This window comes from Hypanus sabinus, chromosome 18 (assembly GCF_030144855.1).
Source record: "Hypanus sabinus isolate sHypSab1 chromosome 18, sHypSab1.hap1, whole genome shotgun sequence".
NCBI classification, from domain to species: Eukaryota; Metazoa; Chordata; class Chondrichthyes; order Myliobatiformes; family Dasyatidae; genus Hypanus; species Hypanus sabinus.
In genome coordinates, this window is record NC_082723.1 from 22518977 (window position 1) to 22542980 (window position 24004).

The window sequence follows — 24004 nt, forward strand, 5'->3', positions numbered from 1 at the left end:
TGTCATGAATACACACAACTCAAAATTGCTTAAAGTCATAGAGCACTATAGCATAGAAACAGGACCTTTGGCCCATCTATTCCATGGCAAGATTATGGTGCCTGGTCCCATCGACCAGCAATTGGACCACAGCCCTCCGTACTCCTCCCGTGCCTGTACTTTTCCAAACTTCACATCAATGTTTATCAAGCCCACGTTCACCACTTCAGCTGGAATCTTGTTCCACACTCTCACCACCCTCTGAGTGAAGACATTCCCCTTAAACATTTCACCTTTCATGCTTAACCCATGACCATCTGGAGTTCTAACGATAGGATGTTGTTTTCCAACATCCTGAACCACATTACTAGTTTAGTTATTCATGCCAAATTTATAAATGTGGGTTCCTGGTATTCCTGCTAAAGTTGCAGGTCAAATTTGAATGCTGGTTTAATTAAAAATTAAAATATTTTGGCATAGAGAAATGTGGCAGATTAGCCCTTCTGTCAAAACCGCATGTGCGGTCAGGGACAAAAATGAAGACGCATTTATTAGGAAGTGAGTGAATAGTGGGGAAAGATGAGGTTAATTGCAGTGCTTGTGTCAGACTGATAGTTTGATCACTGAGAATGGTGGAAAATGTTATTGATTGAAGTTGGCATATTGGGCAGAATAAACTTCTAAGACTTTGATACTTTGGAACAGAATAAGGCCATTTGCCCCTTCAAGTCTGCTCTGACATTCCATCATGTCTGATATATTATCCCTCAATCCCATTCTCCTGCCTTTTCCTTGTAACCTTTGATGCCCTTAATAATCAAGAAGCCGTCAACTTCCACTCTAAACATAAGCGTTGACTTGGCCTCCACAGCTGGCTGTGGCAATGAATTCTACAGGTTCACTACCCTCTGGCTAAAGAAATTCCTCCTCATCCCTGTTGTAAAGGGACATTGTTTTTCTGTTCTGTGGCTCTGCCATCTGGTACTAGACTCTCCCACTATCAAAAACATTACTCTATCTAGACCTTTCAACATTCGATAGGCTTCAATGAAATACTCCCTCATTCTTAAATCTAGTGAGTAAGTCCAACACCATCAAACACTCCTCTTCTGGACCCTCTCCAATCCAGCACAAAGTTCAAAATACATTTATTATCAAAGTTGTACATTATACAACCTTGAGGTTCATCTCCTTATAGGCAGCCGCAAAACAAATTAGTGCAGTGGAACTCATTTAAATAAGACTGTCAAACACACAATGTGCAGGGGAAAAAAAACAAATCATGCAAATAATATTCAGAAGGGACCCAAAATTGCTCATGGAACTCCATGTGCCGTCTGACCAATGCTTTATAAAGCTTCAGCATCACATCCTTGCTCTTTATATTCTGTTCTGTGGTTTGTTTGCATTGAGATTTGCATGAAGGATTGTCCAGTGTAAAAACTGTTCCATGTTTTCCATGTCATTGTTGACTCTGAAGTTATAGCCTTGCTCACTGCAAAGACTTATCAAATACATTAAATTGTCAAGCTTTTTGTAGTGGAATTCCCTCTTGTGGATAGTTTAGAGATGCAAGAGTTTGGTGCAACAAATGGGAGCTAATGGCAGGCTTCAACCTGAAGTTCAACAATCCCTTCCCCAGCACACACATGCTACTTGACCTGCTGAGTTCTTCCAGGGTAATTTAGGAGATGGAGAATGTTGTATGTACACTTTCCACGAAGAACTGTAGAGATCATTGTTTGGAACAGAATCTATAATTGCTTGGTGGAAGCAGCAGTTTGGAGTTTTGATGAATTATTCAGCAGAATAAGTTCGTTAATTTGTAAGGCCAGACAGTGATTCAGATAAGCTTGGAAAGTTATGGTTATTCTCTTAAGCAGGAAATTGATTAAACCTTGGTGACTAAGCTTTAAGCCTCGAGACTTGCTATTCGATTAAAGCTTCATGAAGTTGAGAGATTTGAAACCAAGATGTTTCCTCAATCATTATTCTGTGAAGATGCTCAGTTCCTGAACTCCAAACTAGGGACTTGGATAGGATTGTAACTGTATGTCGATAATAGTTTGCACTTCTGCAGTTTTACTTTAATACTGAATGATAAGCGTATTTGGCAAAGCTGCTAAATCACTTGCGTTGCTATGATATTAGCATACCCTGTAGATTTTCTTTATCAGCTGACACTGGGAATATCTCTGAAGGATATGCTGCAGTTTCTTCCCACATTCCAGGGTTAGTATGTTGTGGGCATGCTGTATACAGCACAATGCTCACTGATTTGGTTTAGTGGATGTGACATTTTTCTTTGTTTTAATGACCGTGTGACAAAATAAATCTTTTAGCCTTTATTATTGATTTCCAAAAAAAAATTAGAAAAAATGTTCCAAAATATTTGGAGTATTTTAGGTTGGGCAAGGCATGTAATCTGTATCACCAAAGGTCCCAACACAATAGGACGCTGCAATAGTAGGATGAGGAGTACCTACCAGTCATTGCCCAGACTGCTTTTTGTGAAATCCGATCATCTGCCTGTCCTTTTACCTGCATTCAGGCAGAGGCTCAAGAGCAAGCCTCCAGACATTAGGACAACAAAGAGGTGGTCATGGAAGGCAGTAGAGTGGCTACAGGATTGCTTCAAGTTGATGGACTGGGCCTTGTTCAATGACTCGTAAAACATTACAGCACAGAAACAGGCCCTTCGGCCCTTCTTGGCTGTGCCGAACCATTTTTCTGCCTAGTCCCACTGACCTGCACCTGGACCATATCCCTCCATACCCCTCTCATCCGTGTACCTGTCAAAGTTTTTCTTAAATGTTAAAAGTGAGCCCACATTTACCACTTCATCTGGCAGCTCATTCCACACTCCCACCACTTTCTGTGTGAAGAAGCCCCCCCCCCATGTTCCCTTTAAACTTTTCCCCCTTCACCCTTAACCCATGTCCTCTGGTGGATCTGAATGAATACACAACGGTTGTTACAGACTTTATAAAAACAGTGGTAGATTCCTTCTTTCCCCAACCAGAAGACTTGGATGAGCCATGAGATATGCATCTGCTGAGGGTCAGAACAGAGGCATTTGAGCCTGATGACCAAGAAAGTTATAAGAAGACCAGATCCAGTCTCTGGAAAGCCATCTGACAGGCAAAGTGACAATTCCAGACTAAACTTGAATCAATGATGGATGCTCAACATCTTGGCAGGGCTTGAATACAATCACCTCTTGCAGAGTGAAGTCAAGTGACAACATGGCTTCACTTCCAGATGAACTCAATGCCTCCTATGCTCGCTTTGACCTTCAAAACATGGAGGAACACAAGCTCCCATAGTCTGTCGTTTCAGTCTCTGAGGCCGACATGAAAGCATCCTTCAGGAGGGAAAGCAACTGGCCCAGAAGGGGTACCTGACTGAGTACTAAAGGCCAGACCTGTGCTGAACGACTGTTCACTGAGATCTATAACCTCTCACTTTGGCAGTCTGAGGTACCTACCTGCTTCAAGCAAGCTTCAGTTAGATCTGTGCTGAAGAAGAACGTGGTAATCTGCTTCAATGACTATCATCCAGTAGCACTGTGATGAAGTGTTTTGAGGTTGGTGATGAACACTTCAATAGCTGTCTGAGAAGTGACTTGGATCTGCTCCAGTTGCCGATCAGTTCAACAGGTCCGTAGCAGATGCTATTTCATTGTTTCTTCACTCAACCGTGGAGCATCTTGACAGCAAAGGTGCTTACATCAGGATGATTTTATCAACTCCAGCTCAGTGTTAAATACCATCATCCTCTCAGAACTAATCAATAAGCTTCAAGACCTTGTCCTCAATACCTCCTTGTACAGTTGGATCCTCAACTTGCAGACCCCAGTCAGTTCAGATTGGCAATAACATCTCCTCCACAACCTCCATCAGCACAGGTGCACCAAAAGGCTGTGTGCTTAGCCCCCTCCTCAACTTGCTTTACACTTATGACTGTGTGGCTAAGCATAGCTCCAATGTTATATTTAAGTTTGCTGATAACACCACTGTTGTAGACCAAATCAAAGGTATATAGAAGGGAGATTAAAAAATCTGGCTGAATGGTGCCATAACAACAACATCTCACTCACTGTTTGCGAGACCAAGGATCTGATCAGGAGGGAAAAACCAGAAGTCCAACCACCAGTCCTCATTGAGGTGGAGGGGGTCAGCAACTTGTAATTCCTTGATGTTATCATTTCGGAGGACCTGTCCTGGGCCCAGCATGTGTGTGCAATTATGAAGAAAGCACGGCAACCTCTACTTCCTTAGAAGTTTGCACAGATGTGTGATGGAGAGTATTTTGACTGGGTGCACCGCAGGCTGATAAGGAAACACCAATGCCGTTGAACAGAAAATCATACAAAAAGTAGTGGATATGACTCAGTCCATGGGAAAAAACTCTCCCTACCATTGAGCACATCTACACGTTGTCATAGGAAAGTAGCATCCATCGTAAAGGACCCTCCAAGACCCATGTCATGCTCTCTTGCTGCTACCATCAAAAAGAAGGTAGAGGACACTTGGGACTCACCCCACCAGATTCAGGAACAGTTACAGTGGCATGCAAAAGTTTGGGCACCCCTGGTCAAAATTTCTGTTACTGTGAATAGTTAAGTGAGTAGAAGATGAACTGATCTCCAAAAGTCATAAAGTTAAAGATGAAACATTCTTTTCAACATTTTAAGCAAGATTATTGTATTATTTTTGTTTTCTACGATTTTAGAGCGAAAAAAAGAAAGGAGCACCATGCAAAAGTTTGGGCACCCAAGAGAGTTGAGCTCTCAGATAACTTTTGCCAAGGTCTCAGACCTTAATTAGCTTGTTAGGACTGTGGCTTGTTCACAGTCATCATTAGGAAAGGCCAGGTGATGCAAATTTCAAAGCTTTATAAATACCCTGACTCCTCAAACCTTGTCCAAACAATCAGCAGCCATGGACTCCTCTAAGCAGCTGTACTCTGAAAATTATAAGTGATGCCCACATAGCAGGAGAAAGCTATAAAAAGATAGCAAGGCGTTTTTAGGTAGCTGTTTCCTCAGTTCATAATGTAATTAAGAAATGGCAGTTAACAGGCATGGTAGAGGTCAAGAGGTCAAGAAAACTTTCTAAGAGAACTCGTAGGGTTGCTAGAAAGGCAAATCAAAACCCATGTTTGACTGCAAAAGACCTTCAGGAAGATTTAGCAGACTTTGGAGTGGTGGTGTGGACACCTGCACAAATATGATCTTCATGGAAGAGTCATCAGAAGAAAACCTTTCCTGCATCCTCACCACAAAATTCAGTGTCAGAAGTTTGCAAAGGAACATGTAAAAAAGCCTGATGCATTTTGGAAACAAGTCCTGTGGACTGATGATGTTAAAATAGAACTTTTTTGCTGCAATGAGCAAAGGTATGTTTGGAGAAAAAAGGGTGCAGAATTTCATGAAAAGAACACCTCTCAAACCGTTAAGCATGGGGGTGGATCGATCATGCTTTGGGCTTGTGCTGCAGCCAGTGGCACGGGGAATATTTCACTGGTAGAGGGAAGAATGAATGCAATTAAATACCAGAAAATTCTGGAAGCAAACCTCACACCGTCTATAAAAAAGCTGAAGGCGAAAAGAGGATGGCTTCTGCAACAGGATAATGATCTTGAAAATCCACAATGGACTACCTCAAGAAGCGCAAGCTGAAGGTTTTGCAATGGCCTTCACAGTCCCCCGACCTAAACATCATTGAAAATCTGTGGATAGACCTCAAAAGAACAGTGCATGCAAGATTGCCCAAGAGTCTCACAGAACTAGAAGCCTTTTGCAAGGAAGAATGGGCGAAAATCCCCCAAACAAGAATTGTAAGACTCTTAGCTGGCTAAAGAAAGCATTTACAAGCTGTGATACTTGCCAAAGGGGGTGTTACTAAGCACTGACCATGCAGGGTGCCCAAACTTTCGCTTTGGGCTGTTTTTTTTTGGTTATTTTGACACTGTAAAAGATGTAAATAAAAAAAAAATCTTGCTTAAAACATTAAAGAAATGTGTTATTGAATTTATTGGGTATGCCTGCAAGAAAATGAATCCGAGTTGTATATGGTGATATTTATGTATTGTGCCTAACTCCAGTGTAAATTTTATTATTAATGTCTTTGGGTTTGTAACCGTACTGAAGTAATGACCTACTTGCTCTTTTCTGGTTGCTGCCCGAACATGTAGAGTATTTCCAGCATGCTCTCTCAGCTTTCCAACATCTCTGATTGGCCTGCTGAATTCCTCCAGCATTTTTTGTGTGTTGTTTGGATTTCCAGCGTCTGTAGGTTTTCTCTTGTTTGCTGTTATACAATATTTGAAATGCAATTAGAATTCATGAAAACAAAGAACCAAAATTTGCATTGTTCTTTTAAATTAAATCTATGCCATTAAAGCACAACTTTCTTGGGCAAGTGACCTGACCATTAGTTTCTATTCAGCTCCACAGGGACAAACATAAATATTTTCAAAATTATGAAAATGATAGATAATCATGCGCAGTTGTAGCTATGTTGCAAATTGCAAGAAAATGAATCTCAGAATAATATATGGTGAAATATACATACTTTGATAATAAATTTTCTTTGGATGTTGAATTGACTGTAACTAAAATGTCAAAACAAAATCACTGATCATAAAAACGAGCAACTACAAACTCCTGACACAAAACAAGGTTAGGGAAAGTTGTGGAATTTATTATTAAGATACACAGCAGAATAGACCCTTTGAGCCCTGCCACTACCCAGCAACCCCAGATTTAACTGTAGCCTAATCGCAGGACAATTTACAATGACCAGTTACCCCACTAACACTTACATCTTTGGACTTTGGGAGGAAACTGGAGCACCTGGAGATAGCAAACACATTCCACAGTAAGGACATACAAACTCCTTACAGATGAAGCCAGAACTGAACTCCGACGCTGTGAGCTGTAGTGCTCATCAAACCAAAGGATCACATTTAAGCATTGATAAATAATCTTAAAGCAGGATTGTTAATGGTGTGGCATCATTAGAACTGCTTTGCATATTGCAGTTTCAAGCATTCGGGCTTGGATATGCCACAGACATCTGGGAGTGAAAATGAAAGGATTTCAGTTTAGGAGCTACAAAGAATTGAATGGTATTGACCATCATCTTGAATGTTACAATAAGAATAATGATTTGGAAGATGCGATTATCAAAAGTAGTGTGTGAAGGCAGTCCACACTGGTTTTGTTCATTCTCGGTCAATCAAAAGAACACGACATTGTACACTGCATTAATTCCTCCATTGATAACTATTAGGAGCTAATTCAGTTTTATAGTACTGTAGTGGTATCTAATTTGTGCTGTTTTTCATTTAAATATATTATTTGTTGGTTACAGTAAATGGTAGTTTGTTTTTTTATACCTTTTTAATTGTTTCCATGAAGCTGACTAATTGGGGTAGCCACTTAATTGGGTCAAAATGTACTGGTTCTGCTGTGTCTCAATTAGCTGAAACCTGCTGTATATGTTATGTATTTCTTACAGTAATTTAATGTTTTTAGTTTGCACTGCTGCTGCAAAACAAATTTTACGACATGTGCCAGTGATATTGAACCTGATTCTGAATAAAATCTTTCACTGGTAGAACATGTCTTTCAGGGAAAATATCCTCAAGGCTGTATTAAGTATAAGTGTTTGAGCTGAAATATTAAAATGTTGCACAAGTTACAGATGTAACGTGTTCTCTTATGTTTCATAGGTATATAGTCACATGGCCATATGGAGAGGAAGGACTTTAATGCATGGCTTGAAACCCTCTCCAGCACATTTATCACCTTGACTGATTCCCAGAAGAATGAGACTTTGGACCACCTGATCAGCTTGAGTGGGGCTGTCCAGTTGAGGCATCTCTCCAATAATCTTGAGACCCTTCTGAAAAGAGACTTCCTCAAGCTGCTTCCACTGGAGCTCAGTTTTTATCTGTTAAAGTGGCTTGACCCTCCAACCCTGCTCAATTGCTGTCTGGTATGTAAGCAGTGGAATAAAGTGATAAGCGTCTGCACTGAAGTTTGGCAGGAAGCATGTCGCAGTTTGGGCTGGCAGATCGATGATACTATTGAAGACACACTACACTGGAAGAAGATTTATCTAAAGGCAGTTCGAAGGATCAAGCAGTTGCAGGACAAAGAAGCCTTTGAGACATCCTCCTTAATTGGCCACAGTGCTAGAGTATATGCTCTCTATTATAAAGATGGGTTGTTGTGTACAGGTCAGTATCACAGACCAGCATTCTAAGAATGCCTGGAAACAAAATGCATGCAAAATAGTTGTGAAATGTTTGTTGAAATGGTAATCATAAATGGAAGGATTAAATTATGCCAAAAGTTTAATAGAAATAAACATGTTACTTTCTCCTGTGATTCAGTTTTCCATTCTATCCACTCCCAGTATCAGCTGTCACAATCTTAAGCTGCATCTGTTGTGATGTTTATGTTTATTAGGGATTGGGAAAGTAATCTTTTTTGGTTTTCTTCATTCTTCCAACCCTCAGGGTTCTGAACCAGTGTGGACAGCTTCAATCACTTCAACACAATTGATTCCACAACCTATGGACGCACTTTCAATCATTACAACTTATGTTTTCAATGTTATTTAATATTATTTGTTTTTTTGTATTTGCACAATTTGTCTTTTCCGCATTGGTTGTCCATTTTTTATTTTTGTATAGTTATTCATTGATTCTGTTTCTTTATATTTACTGTGAATGCCTGCAAGAAAATGAATCCCGGGGTAGTATATGGTGACATACAGGTACTTTGATAACAAATTTACTTTGATATTTTTCTCCTTGGGTGTGTCGGGGGCAGCATGGCTCAAAGGGCCAGAAGGACCTACTCCATGGTGTATCACTAAATAAATACATAAATGGAATTGCCTCTGCAGCATTCCGTTCAATCATTTTTGTTTTTCTCACAAGTTTATCTGTTTATATCCGTTACTGACTTGTTGAGCAGTTTGCAGAATGAAATTCAATTATAGTTTGTGTCGATTTAGTGTTCAATTGTCTTTTAAGGTAAATTGTGTATTGCACATTTTGTGCATGGCTGCTTGTCAAAATGTAATTCTTTTTATATAGAATGGAGCAGATGAGTGAAGCAAATTGTTTGCAACAATAACCACCCCCAACGTAAATCAGTTTCAGTTACTTGGTTGCATGAAGCATTGATGGAAATTGTCATCTACTTTCTGTTGACAAACTTTGAGTCCAAGTCATACAGCACAGAGGACAGCCCATTGGCCCCTAAATGTCCAGCAGAGCAAGATGCATCTTCAGGCTAATCCCATTCCCCATGCCTCTAAATTCTTAAGTATATCTAATATACCTGCCTCAATCACTTCCTCTGGCAGCGAGTTCCATTTATCTGCCACTCGCTGTGTTTTTGTATTAAATGCCCCTTAATAAGATTAGGTTCTTATTAATCTTTAACCTTAAAGCTGTCCTCTAATTTTTGATTCCCCAAACCTGGAGAGAAGAACACTCACTCAACTATCTGTCCATCGTGATTTTTAGATACCAATGAGGCATCAGTCCTCGGTCTCTTACACTCCAAGGAGTAAAGGCCCAGCCTAACTAACATTTTTGTATAACTCACTCTTGAATTCTGACAACATCTTTGTAAGTCTTTGCACACTTTCCCATTTAATTGCATTCTTCTTATAACATTGACCAAAACTGAACACGATACTCTATGCAAAGTGTGGGTATACTTTGGTAACTCAGCAGTGAATTGCGTACCTCTGATTTCTGAATTTGCTCTCCTTTTAGAATATAGTCTATGTCCTTATTATTTCTATTGAAGAAATGCATGGACAACGGACTATATTCCATTTGACACCGTTTTACTCATTCTCCCAACCTGTTCCAAGTCCTCCAGATTTCCTTCTTCTTCAACACTACCTGCCCCTCCATCTATCTTTGTGTCATCTGCAAAGTTGGTCAGAAAACCATCAATTCCTGGATCTTAATACATGTCATGAAAAGTAGTAGACCCAACTCTGACCCTGCGGAAACCACTTGTAACTGTCCGCCAACTAGAAAAGGCTCCCTTCAAACAACTTTTTGCCTTCTGTCAGCCAGCCAGTCTTCTATCCGTGCCTGTACCTTTCTTGCAATCCCATGAGCTCCTGTCTTGTTCAACAGCCTCGTGTGCAGCACCTTGTCAAAGTTGTCCAAATTCAATTCCATCTTTCATTTTTCTGCTCAAATTTCCAACTGATCTCTACCCTGTGCTATACTTTAACAACTTTGTTTGCTGTCTACAATTTTCGTGCCATCTGTAAATGGGCTAGTCTGATTACCTACATTTTCATTCAAACCCTTCATGTTCAGGTACTTCTATAATGTAACAGCTATAATCCTGTCTATCTTCATGTTCTAAAACAAAAATAGAACAGTAGAGCATATACAGTACAGTCCCTTCAATGTTGTCTGATCTTTTAAGCTATTCAGATCAATCTAATCCTTCCCTCTCACATAGCCCTCCATTTTTCTTTCATCTGAGAGTTTCTTAAAAGACCCTAATCTGGGGGGGGGGGGGACGTTACGTGATGACGTAGGATCGAGACGCGGGAACCCAGTTGTCCTGTAAAAAATCAGTAAATTAATGTTTAATTGAAGAAAAGTTAGTCAATACTTTCTAAAAGTTACTTATAAACTACTCCGGATTGTTTCAAGTTATGCCTCACAAACAGAAGATGAAGAAAACTACTACCGTGAAGACAACGCAGGTTGGAACAGAATCAAGGCCCACTTCTGCCAAAGAACCGCGGGCTCAGGTACATTTCACCTCCGGCGATACAGAACAGGAAACTGCGGCAACATCGACCATTTCTAAAGAAAAAGACCAACGAGAACTGTGCAAATGTGAAGGAAGGAGCATGCGCAAACGAGAGCAACCTGAACTACAAATCCCAGTTACGATTGAAACTGGAAGTGAAAGTGAATCTGAGGTAGATTCAGATTCTCTGGAAAAATCAGACGAAGAAGAAGGTAAAAGTTTTTCTGGAAATATAGAAAAGACTTTGATGCAAATAATGCATAAATTAGAAAAATTAAACTCATTAAAAGTAATCAAAAAATGATAAATATGGAGATTATGTTTGATAAAATAACAAAAAGAAAAAATGGAAAAGAGAATTATAGATTTGGAAGCTACAACGGAAGACATGGTTGAAAGAATGAATAAAATGGAAGATGATATTACTGCCTGGACATCAGAAAGAAAACAATTGTTGGAAAAAATGGATAAGCTTGAAAATTTTAGTAGACGAAACAATATTAAAATTGTTGGACTTAAAGAAGATATAGAAGGAGAAGATCCAATAAATTTTTTTCAAAAATGGATCCCTGAAAAATTGGAAATGGAAAGAGAAACTCTAATTGAAATTGAAAGGGCTCCTCGAGCCTTAAGGTCAAGACCTCAAGCTGATCAAAAACCACGATCAATTTTGATAAAATGCTTAAGATACCAAGATAAAGAAAAGATCCTGAAGGCAGATGCCCAATGTGCCAGAAAGAGAAACGGGCCATTGATAATAGAAGGGAAAGCAGTTCTTTTCTATCCTGATATAAGTTATAACCTTTTGAAGAGAAAGAAGGAATTTAACCCAGCGAGAAAAGCTTTATGGGAAAAGGGTTATAAATTTATAATGCGTCTCCCAGCAACACTGATAATTTTTTTGGAAGATGGAAAAAGAAGATTTTTACCGATTATCGAGAAGCGGAGGAGTTCGCACAAAAACTCCCAACTATTCACTAACTACGCATAGAGATTTCCAAGCGTAATTGATTAAAGATGAAGACAGAGACAGTGAATGGAAGTGATGGACATTTAAGGATGATACAGGAGAGAAAGGCAAAATTTCAGAAATACTAATTGAGAATAGTATTTTTTTTCTTATATATACACTTTTTTATGTTGCGGGGGGGCTGGGGAGCTTTGGATCGATTACTGCAGGATTCACGTGTGTAATCATGGCGATTGCCATGACCTGTACAACAGAGGGGGGGTAATGTTGTGTTCTTTTTTTTCACATTAGTAGGGGGGTATTTTGTTTTTTTCTTTATCATCTATTTTTCTTCTATCTTTCTGCCTGGATGATCGGTGGGGACACACATAGCAACATGGGGAATTTTAAAAAGATTTCCCAAGATACCACAAAAGTTGAAAGATTAGGTATTATTATAGATTGGAGTAACATAATTAAAAATAATGACTAATTTACTGAATTTTTAAAGTTTTAATGTTAATGGGCTTAATGGACCGGTGAAAAGAAAAAGAATCTTAATATACATTTAAAAAAATGAAAATAGATATAGCTTTTTTACAAGAAACACATTTAACAAAGATAGAACATCAGAAATTAAAGAGAGACTGGGTTGGAAATGTTATTGCGGCTTCATTTAATTCAAAGGCAAGAGGAGTTGCAATTTTGGTTAATAAAAATTTACCAATTAAAATACAAAACGTATTAATTGATTCGGCAGGGAGATATGTAATTATACATTGTCATATTTTTTCAGAACTATGGACTCTTATGAATATTTATGTACCAAATGAAAATGATGTAAAAGTTATACAAGAGGTCTTTTTGAATGTGGCTAACACACGTGACAAAATATTAATAGGTGGAGATTTTAACTTTTGGCTAGATCCAGTTTTAAATAGATCAACAAAGGTTGTCACAAAATCAAAAGTAGCAAAATTAACTCTATCATTGATGAAAGATTTAAATTTGATTGATATATGGAGAAGAATTAACCCAAAAGAAAGAGATTATTCATTTTATTCAAATAGACATAAAACATATTCAAGGATAGATTTTTTTCCTATTATCAACGAATATTCAAGACAGAGTGAAAAATAAAGCGAGAATATTGTCAGATCATTCTTTGATAATGATAATGATAGATAAAGAGGAATCGATTTATCGATGGAGATTTAATTCAATATTACTAAAACGTCAAGATTTTTGTGATTTTATGAAAAAGCAGATTCAGTTTTTAGATACAAATTCACATTCAGTTGATGATACATTTATATTGTGGGAAGCAATGAAGGCATATTTGAGAGGTCAGATAATAAGTTTTACTTCTAAAATTAAGAAGGAATATATGATAGAAATAGATCAATTGGAAAAAGAGATACAAAATTAGAAAAATAATCTCAAAGGTATATGACAGAAGAAAAATGAAGACAACTTATTAACAAGAAGTTACAATATAATACATTTCAGACATATCGAACAGAAAAAGCAATTATGAGAACTAAACAGAGATATTATGAACTAGGTGAAAGATCACATAAGGTCCTTGCGTGGCATTAAAAACAGACCAGACTTCTAAAACGATATATGCAATTTGAACAAGAGTAAATAAAATTACTTGTAAACCTTTAGAAATTAATGAAACTTTCAAGAATTTTTATTCTGAATTGTATAAATCAGAATCACAAAATGATAATGTCAAGATAGAAAGGTTTTTATCACAAATAACTCTTCCAAAATTGAATACGGAAGAACAGAAGGGATTAGATGTGCCTTTTACATTAAAAGAGGTCGAAGAAGCTCTAGGATCATTTCAAAGTAATAAATCTCCAGGAGAAGATGGTTTTCCGCCTGAATTTTATAAAAAGTTTAAAGATTTATTAATTCCTCTTTTTATGGAGTTAATACATCAAGCGGAAAGAACGCATAAACTTCCAGAATCTTTTTCGACAGCTATTTTAATAGTATTGCCAAAAAAAAGATAGAGATCTTTTAAAGCCAACATCATATAGACCTATTTCTTTGTTAAACGCTGATTATAAAATAATAGCAAAAATCTTATCTAACAGATTATCTAAATACTTACCAAAATTGATACATATGGATCAAACAGGATTTATTAAAAATAGACAATCGGCAGATAATGTAACTCGGTTATTTAGTATAATTCATTTGGCTCAAAAGAGGGAGGAAATGAGTGTGGCAGTTGCTTTAGATGCAGAAAAAGCATTTGATAGATTGGAATGGGATTTTTTATTTAAGGTATTGGAAAAATACGGATTAGGAGTATCTTTTATAAAACGGATTAAAACCTTAAATACTAATCCCAAAGCTAAAGCAGTGACAAATGGTCAAATTTCAACACCATTTCAGCTTACAAGGTCAACTAGGCAAGGTTGTCCATTATCACCTGCTTTATTTGTGTTGGGGATAGAACCATTAGCTGAATTAATTAGAATGGACCCAGATATTTAAGGGTTTCAGAGTTAACCAGGAAGAATACAAGGTTAACTTATTTGCTGATGATGTTCAGCTTTATTTAACAAACCCATTGCACTCATTGCATAAATTATCCTCTAGATTAGAAGAATATGGGAAAATATCAAGTTACAAAATAAATTGGGATAAAAGTGAAATTTTTCCTCTTACTAAAGGAGATTATAGTCAATGTCGATTAATAACTCAATTTAGATGGCCGACAAACGGTATAAAATATTTAGGTATAAGAGTTGATAATGATATAAAGAACTTATATAAATTAAATTACTTACCATTATTGAAAAAAATTCAAGAAGATCTTGATAAATGGATGATATTACCAATAACATTACTAGGTAGAGTGAATACCATAAAAATGAATATATTCCCTAGACTACAATACTTATTTCAATCACTACCAATACAACTACCCCAGAAGTTTTTTCAAGAGTTAAATAAATATGTGAGGAAGTTTCTTTGGAAAGGTAAGATGTCAAGAATATCGTTGGAAAAATTGACATGGAAAATTGATCTAGGAGGGTTACAACTTCCAAATTTTAAGAATTATTATAAAGCAAATCAACTTAGATTTATTGCATCTTTTTTTGAGAAAGATAGACTGGCATGGATTAGAATAGAACTAGATAAAATAGGAGAAAATACACCAGAAGATTTTATATATAAATGGGAATCTAAATGGATACGGGAAAAGAAAGAATATCCTATATTAAAACATTTGATTGACTTATGGAATAAGATAAATGTTGATGATGAGACAAAGAAATCTTTATTAGCAAAGAGATCTTTAATTCAAAATAGACTTATTCCTTTTACAATGGATAATCAACTTTTATATAATTGGTTTCAAAAAGGGATTAGATATATAGGAGATTGTTTTGAAGGAGGTATATTAATATCATTTGATCAAATAAAGAATAAATATAAAGTATCAAACAACACTCTTTTTTGTTACTTCCAATTAAGGGCTTATTTAAGAGAAAAATTAGGTCAAACAATGTTATTGCCGAAATCTAATGAAATAGAAACTTTAATTCAAAAAGGAAAAACTAAAAAATTTATTTCTTGTATGTATAGCTTGATTCAAAAACAGGCAATTAAACAAGGAATCCATAAGTCAAGACAAAAATGGGAAAGTGATTTGAATATTAAAATTGAAGAAACAAATTGGTCAAGACTGTCTTGATAGTATGACAAATACAATAAATGTCCGGTTAAGATTAGTGCGATATAATTTTTTACATCAATTATATATTACACCACAAAAAATAAATAAATTAAATCCAAATTTATCTGATCAGTGTTTTCGTTGTAACCAAGAAATCGGTACTTTTTTACATTCTACTTGGTCTTGTTCTAAAATTCAACCTTTTTGGACAAATTTAAGAGTTTTATTGGAACACAACTTCCACATAATCCAATATTATTTTTATGAGGCGATATTGAAGGGATAAAATCAAAACCCAAATTGAATAAATATCAGAAAGAATTCATAAAAATTGCACTGGCAGTAGCCAAAAAGGCTATTGCAGTTACTTGGAAATCGGATTTATACTTAAGTATAGATCGTTGGAAGATTGAAATTTCCAGCTGTATTCCACTTGAAAAAATTACTTATAATTTAAGAGATAAATATGAAATATTTTTGAAAATTTGGCGCCCTTATTTACAAAAGACAGGATTAAATATGTAGGTGCTCCGAAGATAAAATAGTTGGTTATTTGGGGAAAGAAAGAAATATATATACTAAAGTTATTACGAACTCCGTGGAGCATGTGGGGATCTTCCGATATCCAGGCACTCTTTCTTTCTTTATTTCTTTTTCTTTTTTTCTATAAGGATGTTAGGGGGGAGGGGGGAAGGGTATATTTTTCTTTCTGTAATCATTTGAAAACTCAATAAAAAAAAGTTTTTATATGTATATGTGTATATATATATATATATATATATATATATATATATATATATAAAAAAGACTCTAATCTGCCTTGACCACAGCCCCTGGCAGGGTATTCTATGTACTTAGCACACTCTGCATATAGAAAAAAAAACAGCCTTGGACCTACCCCCAATACTTTCCTCCCATCTCTTAAAGGATGTCCTTTCGCATTGGAAAAGGTGCAGGCTGATTACTATCCGTTGTTCCTACCATTGTATGCATATCATCTCAACACAGGTGAGATGGGTATCTCACCTATCATACCCCTCTCCAAAGAGAAAAGCCTGAGCTTTCAGAAATAGCAAGTAGTTATAGCAGATCAGATTGGAATTACCTCTAACAGATTTTTGTGATCACGCTATGACCAATGGCATTATGTAACAGTCTTAGGCATATGTGTACCTGGGATGCCTAATTTTTACTAGGGTGTCTTTATTAGTATTTTTATGTATTGCATTGTGCTGCTGCCGCACAAAAAAAAAACCATTTCATGACATATGTGAGTGATGATAAACCTGATTCTGATATGGGTCTCTATTGTGGTCTGAGAGTGGGAAGGGGTCAGGGAGAAGGGTTGAAGCGGGATGCACCAGAGAAACTTTCAGTAATGATTAATAAACCAGTTGTGTGGAAATACTTTTGCATAGTACTGTATGTATACCCAGCTAATGCAAACCGTATTTTCTAATTGATCAAACTTGCTATAATCAACTTGAGTTATGAAAACATGTTGCTGACTTCCAGTCAGAAAAATGCCCCTCTACTATTACCCTGTTTTCTATAACCATGCCAATTTTGGGTCCCATGGATCTGTGACTATCTTCTGGCTCAACTTATCATGAGGAACCTTGTCAAATGTTTCACTGCCAACTGCATTCATTGCTCCTCCATCATCACAGGGTGCCACAATAGTGTAGCGGTTAGTGTGACACTTACAGCTTGGGGTGTTGGAGTTCAATTCCAAGAAAGTTTGTATGTTCTGCCCGTGACTGCGTGTCCTCAGGGTGTTCTGGTTTTCTTGCACAGTTCAAAGACATACTGATTATTAGCTTAATTGGTCATTGTAAGTTGTCTTATGTTTAGGCTAGGGTTAAATCAGTGGTTTGCTGGGCAGTGTGGCTCAGTGGGTCATTAGGGCCCGTCCACCTCTGTATCTGTAAATAAAATAAAATCATCTTTAAGTTTTTTTTTTAGAAAAAAGGAAGTCTCCATAATATATCCGTATTTTTCCTAATGTGAGAAAATCCTGTCCCTAAGAATCTTCAATAATTTATCTACCACTGGTTTAACAGTCTGGATTCAGTCCCTCTCCCAAAGAACAAACCCTTCATAAAATTAAAAAGGAGGATTCTGTTGGGTCTACAAAATATATTGTAGGTGTGCAAGTGTAACTTGGGGTAGATTATATTAAACACAAGACATTCTGCAGATGCTGGAAATCCAGAGTAATGCATAGAAAATGCTGAAGGAGTTCAGCATGACAAGTATCAATGGAAAGGAATAAAGTTGATATTTCAGACTAGGACCCTTCATTAATCTGTTAATTCAGAAGTATATTATGTAAATTGGGATTAACTGTAATGCATACTTATTTGCTGGTGGAACACAGCAGCCCAGGCAGCATCTATAGGGAAAAGTGCTGTCGACGTTTCGGGCTGAGATCCTTCATTAGTCCTGACAAAATGTCTACAGTGCTTCTCCCTTATAGATGCTGCCTGGCCTGCTGCGTTCCACCATCATTTTGTGTGTGTTGCTTGAATTTACAGCATCTGCAGATTTCCTCATGTTTGCCTACTTATTTGTTGTTCAACTTGCAACTTCGCTATTTTAGTATTATCTACAGTACTAAAGAGATGAACCTTTTTTGATTTTGTAGGCTCTGACGATCTATCTGCCAAACTGTGGGATGTTTGTACTGGCCAGTGTATTTATGGGATCCAGACTCACACGTGTGCTGCGGTGAAGTTTGATGAGCAGAAGCTGGTTACAGGATCATTTGATAACACAATCGCCTGTTGGGACTGGAGCTCGGGAGCAAAAACCCACAACTTCCGGGGTCACACTGGGGCAGGTAGTGAGCAGCAAAAATATCTTTGTGAATGATTTTATCCACATTCTTGCTTGTCTGCTCTGGTTAATTGTAAATTGCTGTTGAATCTGCATCTATGCCAATGTCAGTCGAATGTTTTGTTTTGGAATGTAGCCAACATGTACCTCTAATCTAGAGAAACCCCCCAATATATTTGTGCTATTTTCCTGATTAAAGTAGCTCAGTCCTGATGAAGGGTCTCGGCCCGAAACATCAACTCTTTATTCCTCTCCATAGATGTCTGCCTGACCTACTGAACTTCTCCAGCATATTGTATGTTATGCTACTTTTTAGTTCCTTCAAGATTTTCTTTCAAGTCATTTGTTGAGCAGAATGCAGTTTCTGGAGTCTCTCCCACAGAAGATGATCTGGCAACCTTCCTTGTAAAACTCTTACTCTTAAATAAGCTAGTGCAATCTTGGTTAGCATATTTTAAGCTGGTTTTGTGATTTTTAGTTTACATTGTTTAGTAGCTTTTAGTCATAGAACACTACAGCACAGAAACCGGACCTTCAGCCCATCCAGTCCATGCTGAACTGTAATTCTGCCTAGTCCCATTGACCTACACCCGGACCAGAGCCCTCCATACCCCTTCCATTCATGTATTTATCCAAGCCTCGCTTAATTGTTCCAGTCAAACCCCCGTCCATCACTTGCACCACGATCTGAGTGAAGAAGCCCCACCGCAGGTTCCCCTTGAATATTTCACCTTTCACCCTCAACCTATGACCTCTAGTTCTAGTCTCACCCATCCTCAGTGGAATAAGCCTGCTTGTCTTTACCCTGTCTATACCTGTCATAATTTTGTATACCTTTATAGGATTTCTCCTCATTCTCCTGCATGCCGGAAAATGAAGTCCGAACCTGTTTAACCTTATTTAACCTAAAACTCAGGTTGCCAAGTCCCAGCAACATCCTTGTAAATTTTAAGTTCAATGAGATCTTTCCTGTAGGTAGGCGACCAGAACTGCACACAATACTCCGAATTAGGTGCCAACAAAGCCTTGTACAACTTCAACATAACGTTCCAACTCCTGTACTCAGTACTTTGATTTATGAAGGCCAGTGTGCCAAAGGCATCCTTTATTACCCTATCTATCTGTGATGCCACTTTCAAGGGATTATGGATCTGTATTTCCAAATCCCTTTGTTCTATTTATTACACTCATCAGTGTCATGCTGTTCACTGTATATGTCCTACACTGTTGCATTTTCTCGTTTTTTTTTATTGATGAAAACTAGAACTTTCCTTAGAATGAAAAGTATTTTCTGATATTTTACTTGACTGCAAATGACATTAGGTCTAATACTGAACAACCCTACTAGGGCATAGGCTGCCAACAGGATCTCACCACAGTTCTCTGTTTTGGGCCTGTCTTTCAAGTTGTTCCAAGGTGTTGCCCACCATCTTGGTGTCAGCTTCAAAGTTGTGTTGCCAATTTTTCTTCGGCTGGCCCCTCTTCCACTTTCCCTCGGTAGTCCATGTTAGTGCTCAGATTGTTCTTCATTCACCCACCACTTGCGCGGCCTATCCACTTTCAATCACAGTCTTTACATTCTCTGCTCCAGTGGAAATGGCCCTGGATGATAGAAGGTTGATCAGCCCTGTAGCTTCCACGGACTCCACCACACATCTTCATGTGTCTTCTAGGCAAAAACCCTTCCTCCCCCAGGGATGAGGTTTTTGGAACTTTGTTGGCATTTCTATAGCTCTGGGACGGAATTCTCACCCTTCTTTCTTTCATAGCTGTGCTTGGAACTATCCAATATTGTTGAGGCCCTCCTTTATTCGGGGTCAACCATGGATGTCGCATCCCAGATTGCTAATCAGGGCAGTGTGATATGGAGAGCAAGCTGTTGCCCATCTAGCACGCTCCCACTATCCACTTAGCTGAAGAATCCAAAAGAATGGCAGAGACTGATATAGTTTGGCACCAGCAGCCTTGCAGGAGTTGCCAGTCAGTGTTGAACTCAATGTAGGACTGCTTTCAGGACTCCAGCTCTGAATTTTTAATTTGTGTTTACACCCAAAGCCTTCCCCATGAGTGGGTATAACTGCAAGGCAGTGTAGATCTGAGGTCAGAGTTTTCCTTCTAGATAAACTGCCAGCGATTTTTCTGGGTTTAATAGCTAAGCCACACATGAAGGCCAGGAGCTTGACTTCGTTGTCAGAGACTATTTGAGATGTACACCATTGGGAGAAGTTAATAGGTAGTGCTAGCTTATCCCTACTAGCTCCCCCAGCTACAATCTTCAGGGTGCAATATTTATACCTGTCTGCTAAGTACCCTTGAACGTCAATAAAGCTATGATTCATCCTTCATCCACTATATTCATTCCCAGCTAACAAATTTCATTCAAGTTCAATTTTAATTGTCATTCAGTGCTACATGAATATCTATGAATACAGCCAAATAAAGCAGCATTCCTCCAGGGCCAAGGTGCAAAACACATTTCCAACAGTCATACACAATGCAAGGCACATTTTGCACATGTAAGATTGCAAGACATATAAGATGTCAGTAAAATACAGTTACACAAAAGAAATAGTCCAAGTCCCTGAGTCCATGAATGTTGCAGCAGTCTGCAGTTGAACAGTATACATCTTTTTTTCTGCCAAGGAAACACCAGTTGGCGGGGAGGGCAGCGCCAACTCCAGCATTGGTGCAGCACCTCACCATCTCCGGCACTCAGCTGGAGCACCCAACTCCAATGCCTCCTCCTGGGTGGCTGCAGACAGTTGACACCATGGCTTGAAGCCTATCATTCACTATGACCAAGTCCATGCAGCTCCCCCTCTGTTCACCAGTAAACCAGTTCTGTGGATGAAAATGTCTTGTTAATGAGAGGGGTCAGAGGAGAATGGCCAGACTGGTTCAAGCTGGCAGGAAAGCAGCAGGAACTCGCGTAACTATGCATTGCAACAGTGGTGTGCAGAAGAGCTTCTCTGAATGCTAACACGTTGGGCCTTGAAATGAATGGGCAGCAGCAGAAGACCATGAACATAGACTCAGTAGCCTCCTTATTAGGTACAGGAGGTACCTCTGTGTATGCTTTGTGATTATTGTTAATGTAATAGGAATTAAACCAAAACAAATAATAGGACCATTGCAATCAATGATCTTTCCAGATTGTATTAAATAGGAGCAGAACTAAAAGATTTAAAAATTTGACTCAACTGTTCTTTCCTTGTCTTTGTCTCTAAAATTTTACTTCTCTTTGCTGATATCCCTCCCAAATAATATCAGAGGGGCATCAGTAAAGATAATACACAAGTACTACAGAAAGCCCTTGTTTAGAGGCACATGATCTGTTGTAGAAATTTAACCATTTCTAACATTATACATTGTTTTTTCTTTAGTCTTCAGTGTTGATTATAGCGATGAGCTCGATACACTGGTCAGTGGGTCTGCTGATTTCACTGTGAAAGTTTGGTCGTTATCGACAGGAATATGCCTCAATACACTCACTGAACACACCGAATGGGTGACCAAGGTATTAAGTGCCACCTCTTTCCCTAGTTACTTTATTTAGTCTATCCCTTTATTAAGGTTGTTGTAAAATGAAAGCAGTCTAAATGGAATTTTTGCCTTTTGATGAGAAGAATTTTTATAGAGTTGGTGTAGTGTGGTTAAGATGTTGACTTGCATTCCGGAGGCTTAGACAAATAATCTGGAGATGAATTCACAATCACTGAAACATCTGAGAGAATTGAATGTGTTAATTAACTAACAGCCACAATGAACTGGCATAATCATTATAATAGCCCATTAGTTCAGTAATGTTCTGTGGGGATGGAAATCTGCAGGCCATTAAAACATATGGGCCTTGTGCAGCACCACAAGCCACCATTCTTTACTTGACACATTTCTATTTTGAGTTAAGATGATAAATATAAAATTGTAGTGCCATCAAAGAAAATGGAGCTCATCTTAAATCAGGGATCAGATATAACATGGCATTCGTCCCAGCAGGTCAGACAGCATCTCTGAAGGGAAATAAACAGTCGATGTTTCGGGCAAAGACCCTTCATCAGGACTGGAGTGGAATGGGGAAGAAGCCAGAATAAGGAGGAGGCGGGGGGGGGAAATGCATCTGGCTGGTGATGGGTGACACCGTGTAAGGGGGGGGGGGGGAAGGTGGATGGCTGGGGAATGGAGGGTGAAGTGAGAATCTGGGAGGTGGGAAAGGTAAATGGCTGAAGAAAATGGAATGTGTTAGGAGAGGGCATTGAACCGTTGGAGAAAGGGAAGGAAGTGGGGCACCAGAGGAAGATGATAGGCAGTTGGGGAGAAAGGGCAAGAGGGGAGCCAAAATGGGTAATGGTAAAAGAGAAAAGGGGAAGGGGGTTGAAATTGCCGAAAGTTAGAGGAATTAGTGTTCATGTCATCAGATTAGAGGCTACCCAGACCAAATAATGAGGTGTTTTACACCTCCAACCTTTGTGGCCTCATTGGGGTAGTAGAGGAAGACATGAAAATAGGAAGTAGAATTGAAATGTGTTGCTATCGATGTAGAGGAGGCCTTTCTGTGAGCTCTGGATTCAGTAGGTGACCTCCAGTTTGTGGGATGACCCCTAGAAAAACCTCTGGTTTGTCTCATTTACTCTATACCTCTCATAATTTTGTATACCTCCATCAAATCTCCTCTCATTCTTCTATACTTTAGGAAATAAAGTCCTAACCTATTCAACGTTTTACTGTAACTCAGGTTCTCAAGTCCTCACAAAATCCTTGTAAATGTTCTCTGCACTCTACATCATCAGGACCAGAATAAATTCCACCATGTTGTTTTGTCATGTACTTGGCCTTCACTATTGAAACCTGTAGCTCCTTGATGAAAATAATTTCCTTTGTTTTCAGTTGATAAATCTAACTTGAATGTCAGTGTTTATGAACTGCTTAGTGTTTGAGCTCTGGTGATGAGTTTTATTACTGGTCACCATTCATGTTATCTTGATAGGCACAGCTGACTGAAGCTGTTGTAACAATCTTGAGGTTGCCCTATAGACAACTGCAAAATTTAATAAAACTGAGCAAAACCAGGGTGATCATTGTGTGGAATTCAGTTTTTGTCTCAAAATAATGATAATCAGTATCAGATTTATTATCACTGACATTCATTGTTTTGTGGCAACTTATTATTAAGTTATAATAAGGAAAATATTTTTAAAGTGCAAAAAAAAAGCAAAATGTTGAGGTAGTGTTAATAGGTTTATGGACTGTTCAGAAATTTGAAGAAACTGTGGATGTTTATCTCTGGTGGGACCTGATCTCATGTGAAAGTGGAGAGTAGTTGGACCTCTGATCTGTAGTTTGATCTAATGAGCATTAATGTCAATCTATAAATAATTAGATTGCTTTACTGGTTTTATCCTGTTGTTTAAGAGTGAAGTTAGTGCAGTGAATGTATGATTTGGTGACATGTGAATAATGTGCTGTTTACCTCAATCTTTGTTTAAAACAATGATCTAAATTGTACAGTTAAACTTGAAATGGGCTGAGAACCCAAATTATGTTTTGTTTATTAAAATTGCAGTGATACTAATATCAGTCTCACTGTTGATACCGCTGTCTGTTTTCTTTAATACAGGTGGTTTTACAAGTCAGTCAGGTTGAATCTGTAATGCACAATCCAGGGGACTATATTCTATTAAGTGCTGATAAATATGAAATCAAGGTAATTTTTAAAGTT

The 24004-nt window shown here is 38.1% G+C and overlaps 1 protein-coding gene across 1 annotated transcript in view; it reads left to right on the plus strand.

Moving 5' to 3' along the window:
* fbxw2 (F-box and WD repeat domain containing 2) overlaps positions 1 to 24004 on the plus strand; it is a 34401-nt gene that overhangs the window by 2562 nt on the left and 7835 nt on the right. Inside the window, exons 2-5 of the mRNA XM_059993856.1 lie at positions 7720 to 8229; positions 18098 to 18292; positions 21672 to 21805; positions 23903 to 23989. Of these exons, the coding sequence (XP_059849839.1) occupies positions 7740 to 8229; positions 18098 to 18292; positions 21672 to 21805; positions 23903 to 23989 (906 nt within the window). The 5' untranslated portion in view covers positions 7720 to 7739. The remainder of the gene's footprint in view (positions 1 to 7719; positions 8230 to 18097; positions 18293 to 21671; positions 21806 to 23902; positions 23990 to 24004) is intronic.